We start from the raw sequence: 10071 nt of genomic DNA on the forward strand, positions 1-10071 counted from the left end.
GCCAGTGTGGATGTCACTGAGACAGGAGTGCGAACATTCTGGGAATACGGGCTTGGGAGAATACATATTTATCTGTCCTGCCATGTGAATCCCAAAATCTGCCTGACACAGGCTTTGAGGAGTCTCTCTTGGAGGGTGCAAGTTGCCCACATCTCACTTCCATAAAGCAGCATGCTCAAAACACAAGCCTGAAAAACACAGGCCTGGTAGACCTTCCTCTTGGTATCGGTCAATAGCATCACATTCTCCCATACTCTTTTGGAGAGGCGAGCCATAGCCATAGTTGCCTTGCCAATATGCTTGAAATTGTATAGCTTAAGTCATGGTCCTGGCTGGTAGCCAGATTCTGCGCCCAGATTTGTAGGCACAGGTCATCCTCTAGAATAAAATAGCTCATTAGGGAAATGTTGAAGTCGCCCTTTGGGGCGCCTCAGGGTCAATTTTTTATGGTAGCCCAAATCTCAGTTGTATGGGTGTATGTATATATCTCAATTTTAACTCATGAGCTAATGCCGCAATCTGCTCCGATTGTATATTTTATCTTTATGAATGCTGTTTTTATTGTGTTATGTTACATGAGCTGGTCTTGGACCGTAGTAAATTATCTCATGGCCAATCCTTTAGTCTCTGTGGTGCCACAAGACTGGTCATTTCGTGGTTTGTTTGTATGTCTGTGTGTTATGCTGTGGCAGCAATAACTCTTCCAGCTACGATGCAACTGCGCTAGGCTGCTACCTGATGTTTAGTTTCCTATTTATTTACTGATTTGTTTATTTTTTTCAACGGCAAGCCCCGCATCCCCCTCAGTCACGGAGGCAGCAGCTCAGACCGTGTGAGAGGAGGACAAGGGGGCCTGGCAGCGGCAGCGCCATCAGGTCCCTGGGACCTTTAAGGGGTCGCGACAACCAAGATGGCGGCTCCCGCTGCCGCTCCGTCCCGCGCCTATTTCTGAGCCGAAAAACAAAACTTAACGAGCGCCCCGCTCGGCGAGGGCGACGCAAAACTGACGTCAGGAGCACGTGCCGACGCTGCGGCAGGAGAACGCCGTCGGTAGGCAGCTAAACTGAATCCATAGACACAAGAATCTGTAGAGTAAACCTCCTCGCTGGTTTGATAGGGATCTTCCGGATCAGCCTTGGGAAGCCGCAGAAATCGAAGCAGTTCTTCTTCTTCTCACTTAGACGTTGCTTCCTGTGGAAATGGTTGCTATTATGACTTCTTAAATTTGTATACCGCAAAATTCATAACAAAACAAACACATACATAAAAAGCCATGGAATGTGAACCTGGCTGAGGAGAAGCGTTTCCGCCTGGCGCCTAAAGGCTGGCAATGGAGGCGCCGGGCGACACGTGTAACGTGTGAATCCCCGTCCCCAGCCTCTCTTCCTTTCCCTTGAGTCCCGGCTAGCAGGGGGCTGGACTAAGTGACCCTCACGGGCCCTTCCTCCTCTACCTTTCTACTGGGGGCGGGGGGAGCAGGGGCTCCTCGGAGAGAGGAGCCGGGGGAAGCGGAGAAGGCCGGTCCGGAAAGCAGGGCGGAGCCGCGAGGAAGATGGCGGACGACAAGGTACCGGCCTCGTCCTCTCGGGGTGGCGGGAGGAAGGCGCTCGCGGCCTCCTTGGCTTCTCGGGGGTGGCGGGGCCTGCAAGTGCGGGGGGGGGGAGGGAGCCTTTGCGGCCCCGTTTACTCGGGAGTCGTCGTGCCTGAGGGGACGCGGGGCAGCTTCGGGGCGGAAGCCAGAACGTGACTCTCCTTAGGATGCGGCCTCTTTCAGGAAGCCCTGCTAGCTCCCCCTTTTTAACACCCGCACTTTGAGCTTCTGCTTACCCATGTTTTCCTGGTACTTCTGTGGAGTTTATTTTTTTGGGGGGGGGTTTGTAGCTTTCTTGATGATCTTTGGCTTTTCTTTTCTTTTTTGTAAACCTCCTCTTTGGAACTTTCTTGCTTTTTTAAACTGCCTCTTCGGCCTAGTTTGGGTGCTAAGGTAGGACAGAGACGTATCAAGTGAGGGAAAACGAAAACACGAAACTGCTTGTGTGAACAGGGGCACTTGCTTGTATAAGACGGGACTTGAAGTGGGTTCTGTCGGGAGGAAGGGTGGAGTATAAATGGAATGAATAAATAAAATAAATAAGTAAATGTTGACATTTTCAGTTTTGGTAAGGAACTAAAATAACTCCCCCCCCCAATTATTATTTTTTTTAATCCAGAAAATTCTAGCTGTATAAAAATGAAATCGAAATGCATGTCTTTTGTTAACCTATCCAGACTAAAATACTGAGCTATCCATATGCAGCCTATAATTGTTCATGGCAGCAAAGTATAAAAAGACTAGACAGATGATTTTTTTCATTGATTTATAACACAAGTTAATATTTGAAAATTAATCCACTGATCAAGTCCATTTCCCACACCCAAAAAGCATCATACTAAATTGCTTTATACTATTGTATAGAACTCATTGTGGATAGAAGCACCTGGGATAGAAGTTGGAGAGTAAAAACTACCTAAAGCAATGTTTCCCAACCACTGTTCCGCGGCAAACTAGTGTGCCGCGAGATGTTGCCTGGAGGGAGGCGGGCGAGTCGGGCGGCGAGAGGCGGGGCGGCGGCGGCAAGGAGAGGCCGCCCAGCGCGGGGCTCTCGCCGTCTGCCTGCCTGGCTGCCTGCGAGCTCGGCGGGCAGCGCCTCCGTCCGCAGCGCCCGCCTCGCGGCTCTCATTCCCTGCCCCTGCCAAAGCTCACCCAGCCAAGCCGCGCTCTCCTTCCTGCCTCGCTTTGCTGCCTCCTCGCCCCCCCCACCCCCAAAGCTTGGAGGTTCCCCGGCAAGGGGGAGGGGAAAAAATTGAAACTTACACTTTCGTGCGTCCCTCCCGGCGTGACACTGCACTCTGACGTCACGGGGCTGTAATGGTGGTGTGCCTCGAGATTTTTTTCATCAAACAAGTGTGCCTTTGCCCAAAAAAGGTTGGGAAACACTGACCTAAAGTGCCCCCTCTGATGTGGTGGCAGTGATAGCCAGAAACAGAATACTGGTCTTGTATTAGACATCCCATTAGAATTTCTAGACTGTGCCTTTCCTCTTAGATATTTGCTTTCTATAACAAAGATACTAAAATGCATGTGTGCATGCAGTTTGGAATATGTCATTTATGTTTCCAATGTATAGGACTCTCTGCCAAAGCTGAAAGATCTTGCTTTTTTGAAGGATCAATTGGAAAGCTTGAAACGAAGAGTCGAAAATGAGGTACAGGCTGGAGTAGGACAGGTAAAAGTGGGGCTGTTTAATACTGATTTCTCCAAGTCTGTCACCGTATTTGTCTCTCAAAAGTCATTAATAATGTGCTTGATATGTCTGGCCCAGTAACTCAGGCATAGGCAAACTCTAGCTCTCCATATGTTTGGGACTACAATTTCCATCATCGCTAGCTAACAGGACCAATGATCAGGGATGATGGAAATTGTAGCCCCAAACATCTGGAGGGCCGGAATTCGCCTATGCCTGCAGTAACTTATTAGAGTACAATGTACCGTATTTTTTGCCCTATAGGACGCACTTTTTCCCCTCCAAAAATGAAGGGGAAATGTGTGTGCGTCCTATGGGGTGAATGCAGGCTTTCGCTGAAGCCTGGAGAGCGAGAGGAGTCAGTGCACACCGACCCCTCTCGCTCTCCAGGCTTCAGGAAGCTATCCGCAAGCCTGCGGAGCCTGGTGGGAACTCCCGCGGGCTCCGAAGGCTTGGGGATAGCTGCCCTAAGCCCGGGGTGCGCAGCGGGCTACAGCGCTGCGCTCCCCGGGCTTCGGATAGCAGCAAGTTCCGGGAGCGATGGCGAGGTTGAGCGCAACCTCACCATCATTCCCGGACCCGTTCTGGGGGCTGGGGTCGGGGGAAGCTCGGGCTTCCTCCAGCCCCCAAGCTTGGGGGGGGGAATAATTTTTTTTCTTTATTCCCCCCCCCCAAAAAAGTGCGCCCTATAGGGCGAAAAATACGGTAATTATACCTGTAAGGGACTGTAGTTTATTTTCAGTGTGTTACATCTGGAAAATACTGAGACTGCTTGCTCCTTTGATTATAAATACTACATCAGCCTTGAATTGTAACCCAGCATATTAGGAAAAATGGATGAACCATGAGAACACATCCCAGTCTGCATTTTAGTTGTGTTCAGATGGCTGTTTCAATTGCCCATTTATGTTTTTGTTTTTTGTTTTTTACAGGAAGTCTCTCTGCTGGCATCCCCATTTCTCAAAGGGTTTCTTGCTGGCTATGTTGTAGCCAAACTCCGATCGTCAGCAGTCCTTGGATTTTTAGTGGGGACTTGTACTGGTGTTTATGCTGCTCAAACCTATGCAGTTCCTGATGTGGAAAAGACAGTCAAAGACTATTTCAGTTCATTCAGGAAAGGACCAGACTAGAATATAGAATCTCATGTCGCAATACACTCCAGAAAACCCCTCTTATATTAGGCTTTCTAAACAATGTAAACTCAATTTAGGTCAGAAATGACTCCTGCTCCCCTTTCACCAGTCATATCAATCGGAAGTGTTTTTATATTGGATTAGATGAAATTTCAGCAGGTCTGATTATAAGTATTCTCAGACATTCAATCATGAAAAGTCTTGGTGGCTGCTTCAGCCATCCTGGGATTAGATGGTTTCTGACTATCAACTCGGACAGCTGCATTTCTCACATGATGGAATTCTCATTCTGATGGAACATAGAGCAACTGCTGGGTCATCATGCCTGCCAGCTTTAAACTGGAACCCACCCCATGTCCTTTCATGTACCCAGAAAATGTGGCTTGAGTGGTTCACATTGTCCAAACTTTTTCTTAATCATGCATACATATTATACTGACATGTGAATCTCATCACAAATGTGTCATATTGCTCTGATTCATTGGATACTTCTGCCTTTCCATGAGCATGACATTTTTTTTAAAAAAACACCCTATATTAACTTCATTTTTCTCCTCCTATAAAAGTTAGAGGTTGATGTTTCCCTTGCCTCCACACTTCAGAGAAATGTTTTTTGACAACGCTTGTACTGGTGATAGCCGGGTCAGCCCAGCTGCTGCTGTCGTACTTGGGAAAATCCGATGGGGGCTGATGCTGATCTTGTCTGTTTTTATCTATGGCTCCCATGCACCACTCCTGACTCTCAGTAAAGAAAATGGCCAGATCCCATTCAGTGCCTCCTCTGTGGTGGTTTTGATTGAGTTAACCAAGTTGATGCTCTCACTAGTCTTCCTGATGATCTGGGGCTGCGGACAACAAAAACTATCTGTGTCATGGCATCATGCTGCTCCCTTTGCTCTTTCGGCATTGCTCTATGCAGCCAACAACAACTTAGTAGTTCATTTGCAGCTGTTCATGGATCCTAGTACCTTCCAAGTGCTCAGCAACTTGAAAATTGGAAGCACCGCCCTCCTATTCAGCATGTTCTTGCACCAAAGACTGACTGCCCGCAAGTGGCTAGCTCTTTCCTTGTTGATTGCTGCTGGAGCCTTTTATACATATGGAGGCCTGCAGGACCCACAGCACATGCCGTCTTCTGACATGCAGTTGCACATCACCCCCATTGGCTTAGTGCTGATCTTTCTATATTGCCTGATCTCTGGCCTTTCAGCAGTCTACACTGAAGTTGTCTTGAAGACCCAGGATCTGCCTCTTAACCTCCAAAATGCATTTCTCTACTTTTTTGGTGTTCTGCTGAACATAATCATCCATCTGTCAAGCAGCTCAGGGGCTGGGTTCCTGGAGGGTTTCTCATTTTGGGTTCTGTTAATTATTGTGAGTCAAGCCTTGAATGGCTTGATAATGTCTGTGGTCATGAAGCACAGTAGTAACATCACTAGACTCTTTGTGATCTCCTCCTCTATTATGGTTAATGCTTTGCTCTCTGTCCTCCTATTTGGTCTTCATCTAACCACCTTTTTTTTCCTTTCTGTTTTGCTGATTAGCTTCGCTGTTTACTTTTATTATGGAATCAAATAGCTTCCTTGCCTCTGTATCTTTAGAGAAATTTATATGGAAAGAATTTGCTGCTTATATATTTTACATTGAAAAGAGTATAATAGACTGCACAAGTACTTTACACCTCCCTTGTGAATGGCTTAATAGCTATTGTTTCATACTTCTCCCTGAGCTCAGAAAAAGTATTTGTTGTTTGGCTGAGCTGCAGCTTAAACCTAGTATGCTAATCTTGTCATTAGCCAGCAAGCATAGTTTGAGGAAGCAAATTGTTAGCTAAAATCCCACTTTCATGTCATTTTGAATAGGCATTGGTGGAAAAGAGAAGAGTTGTATGTATTCTGTATATAGCTGGTTTCATTATGCTTCCTTTTTTTGGTTACAGCTCAGTAGGATCTGCCACTCCTGATATCAAACAGGAAACCGGACTCCAATATATCACTCCTCTACTCCTTCCCACTGTAATGTCTACCTAGTGTCTAGATTCATGAGTTCTCAAAAGGAAAGAATGCATTATTATTTCTTAATGAGCAAAAGCAGTCTCCCAGGCTCCCATTTCTACACTTGTGGAAAGGGAAGCTCTATATCTTTCTTTTCTTTTTTAACTAACCCTTTCATTGTTACTAATCTGGAAGAGTGTAGTATGAACAGCTATTTATTTTGCACAGGGAAGTGTTTTGCTTTTGATGTTCTTGGCAGAGGTTCTGCTTCAACCCAGTGATTACAAATGACAAGTGCCTTTTGCAAGTTAATGCCCTTCTGTGTTTGTCTGCTCCTGAAAGAGTCCATTGCTACCAGATAGTTTGTGATGAGTTGTGAATGTTTTGTAAAAACCCTCCAAAATAAATGGAGCACAGTTTCCTGTTACATTTCTCTGGATGTTTTCCAAACAGGACTCATTTCTCCCTTTCAGTATTGAATCTGAATGTGTAGACCTGCCTCAATATACAGCCAGAGGTTCCAGCCATGTAAACACACATGCTTAACTTTTCCAGGTGATGTTCTAATAATCTGTATTCTGCTGAATTCAGCTGCTGGTAATTGGGAACACTATGCAGTGCTTCACCATTTCCTTATTGAAGCAACTATAATCCACCTCATCCAACACTAAAGTGTTCAGGTAGCTTCTGACAACATTCACATTTCCCCACACCCTAATATTTCTGCCTGTAACATGTACTTGGCATATATATATATATATATATATATATATATATATATATATATATATGCTTTCGTAGATTTTCACGGGTACAGGAATGTAGGTTTTGGTGTCTTCGGGTGTCTTCCCGTGTAAGAGTTGGGGTGTCTAGGCGACGTTTCGACGAGGTCTCACTCGTCATCTTCAGGCTGGTGCTTTCGGCTTCTTGTTACTAGAACAGAGCAGGATCTCAGTGTTTGAGTTCCTATAAATACTGTTGAGGGGGTGTGGTGTATAGCCTCCAACGTTCTGGGCAGAGAGGAAGTTCCTAGGTTAATGTGCCTTTTCTTCTTTTGTTCATTAATTACTTGAGGGATATCTTGAGTGATTACTTGAGTGATATTCTGGGTACCACTTAGGAGGGTCATTAGGTGTGGATTAGTTGCTAAAGCTTTCGTGTCTTGACCTCTTGACCTTGTAAAGAGTTTTTCTGAGAAGATGGCTGTACTGCACTTAGTTGTGCTCTGGCTTGGCTTCGTGTATAGGGGCGAGCTGTGGTTTTGTGCCCTGTGCCAGCCAGATCTGTGTAGGGATTGCAGGGGGGTGCAGCATCCGGAGGTGTCACTATGGTTTGGCTACTGGATGGTGTCTGTAATTTATCTGTGGAGAGGGTCTGGGTTTGGGTCTGGTGTGGTTGATTGGAGATGGCGTTCTGTGTGCCTCTGGTTCTGGTGTCGGTTTTTGTGGGGAGGGCTAATTTCCAGATGTCTGGCAGGCGGGACGTGTCGTCACGCTTCTTCATGTTGTGAGGGTGTTTCTCTATCTCGATGGCTTCCATGATTATTCTCTTGTGGTGATGTTCCATGTTAAAGAGCAATTTGGAATCTGCAAAATTAATTTCGTGTCCTGTTTCTTTCATGTGTTGGTAAAGAGAGGAAGTTTTTTCTTCTTTTTTGACGGCATTCTTGTGTTCTGCGATACGTGCATATATATATGCAGGTTTTGGTGTCTTCGGGTGTCTTCCCGTGTAAGAGTTGGGGTGTCTAGGCGACGTTTCGACGAGGTCTCACTCGTCATCTTCAGGCTGGTGCTTTCGGCTTCTTGTTACTAGAACAGAGCAGGGTCTCAGTGTTTGAGTTCCTATAAATACTGTTGAGGGGGTGTGGTGTATAGCCTCCAACGTTCTGGGCAGAGAGGAAGTTCCCAGGTTAATGTGCCTTTTCTTCTTTTGTTCATTAATTACTTGAGGGATATCTTGAGTGATTACTTGAGTGATATTCTGAGTACCACTTAGGAGGGTCATTAGGTGTGGATTAGTTGCTAAAGCTTTCGTGTCTTGACCTCTTGAGCTTGTACTGCACTTAGCCATCTTCTCAGAAAAACTCTTCACAAGCTCAAGAGGTCAAGACTCAAGTAATCACTCAAGATATCCCTCAAGTAATTAATGAACAAAAGAAGAAAAGGCACATTAACCTGGGAACTTCCTCTCTGCCCAGAACGTTGGAGGCTATACACCACACCCCCTCAACAGTATTTATAGGAACTCAAACACTGAGACCCTGCTCTGTTCTAGTAACAAGAAGCCGAAAGCACCAGCCTGAAGATGACGAGTGAGACCTCGTCGAAACGTCGCCTAGACACCCCAACTCTTACACGGGAAGACACCCGAAGACACCAAAACCTGCATTCCTGTACCCGTGAAAATCTACGAAAGTATATATATATATATATATATATATATATATATATATATATATATAATTTGCTACCAGCACAGATGTTCAGAAATGTACTGTGCGCCTCTTTCTTTGTTTTATCTTCAGTATTACTGATAAACTTAACAAACTGGGTTGATCACTCTACCTCTCATGCACCTTCTGTGCCAATGTCTGGAACAGGTGTGGTGGGGTAACAGCTCTAAATGAGAGCTAGGGTTACATAGGGTTTTTTATTACCATTTGTTTTGCTTTTTTGCAATTTCTCTGTGTGTTTATCTGTGGTGCTGCCGCATTTATTCTAGCTCATGATTTTGATAACATTTTGATAGCTCAGTGATTGGATGGGATTGTATCTGGATTGTTATACACTCAGGTTCAACTAGTATCAATTCAATGCAGCAAAAATGTCTAGTTTGAAATAAAATTAAAATTTAGTTTACAGGGTTGTGTGTTTGTGTGATCTCTTATTGTTTGCTTGTTGCAAAGGAAACTATTTAAAATGCTGGAACATAAAGACAACTTTGAATTTGACATGGAATAGAATTGAGCACCTTCATGTGGAGATAACAGAGAAAGCTTAAGCACACAACTCTTCCAGAACAGTTTCTGTGTGCAGGATCCAAAATAATTTACCACCTCCTTCAAGGTTCAACGAAAGTTTCAAAGTGGGAGCACAGTACTTATCTGATGTTTGGGAGAAGGTAGTTTCACTAGCCAGGCAAAGAGCAAAAGAACTGATCTGTTCCACTGGGCAAGCCTGCCTCTTCCAAATGCAACTTCGGGTTCCTCTTCCAGAGAAAATTATTTCAACAGATGTTTTACTATTTTGATTATGGTATCTTATGTTTTCCTTAGGGGACTGTTTTATTTAACACAGTTGAAATAATTGAGTGAAAGATGCATATGCTTAGCACACATTCCCATATTCAGTTACAGTGGTACCTCAGTTTACAAACAGTCCTATTTACGAACTATACGGTTTAAGAACTCTGCAAAACTGGAAGTAGTGTTCCAGTTTGCGAACTTTACCTCAGTCTACGAACGGAAACCAAATGGTGGAAGGGCACCGGCGGCGGGAGGCCTCATTAGGGAAAGCGTGCCTTGGTTTAAGAACCAATTTGGTTTAAGAATGGACTTCAGGAACAGATGAAGATCATAAACCAAGGTACCACTGTATTTACATCTCCAGTGGACAAAGGATCTTGAGTAGAAGAAGACTCCTGTGGCTTTATTTTTAAACA

The 10071-nt window shown here is 45.0% G+C and overlaps 2 protein-coding genes across 3 annotated transcripts; both read left to right on the forward strand.

Moving 5' to 3' along the window:
- Positions 1 to 1500: 1500 nt before the first annotated feature.
- LOC308593912 (SLC35A4 upstream microprotein) lies at positions 1501 to 4973 on the forward strand. Of its 2 annotated transcripts, none has more exons than XM_081206713.1 (3): positions 1501 to 1567; positions 3168 to 3266; positions 4217 to 4973. In XM_081206713.1, exons 1-3 carry the CDS (start codon positions 1553 to 1555, stop codon positions 4412 to 4414), a joined length of 312 nt encoding a protein of 103 aa, XP_081062839.1. In that variant the 5' UTR covers positions 1501 to 1552; the 3' UTR covers positions 4415 to 4973. The 2 variants fall into 2 exon arrangements, with proteins under 2 accessions (XP_081062839.1, XP_081062840.1); XM_081206714.1 differs by having other exon boundaries at positions 1539 to 1567; positions 3207 to 3266.
- Positions 4974 to 4993: 20 nt separating this feature from the next.
- Positions 4994 to 7114, forward strand: SLC35A4 (solute carrier family 35 member A4; the record flags this gene model as incomplete). Its single annotated transcript, XM_081206569.1, has 1 exon — positions 4994 to 7114. The coding sequence occupies one exon, from the start codon at positions 4994 to 4996 to the stop codon at positions 5993 to 5995; it is 1002 nt and encodes a 333-aa protein (XP_081062695.1). The 3' UTR covers positions 5996 to 7114.
- Between the last annotated feature and the right edge of the window lie 2957 nt (positions 7115 to 10071).

Source organism: Podarcis bocagei (genome assembly GCF_964188305.1).
Source record: "Podarcis bocagei genome assembly, chromosome: 8".
Classification (NCBI taxonomy): domain Eukaryota; kingdom Metazoa; phylum Chordata; class Lepidosauria; order Squamata; family Lacertidae; genus Podarcis; species Podarcis bocagei.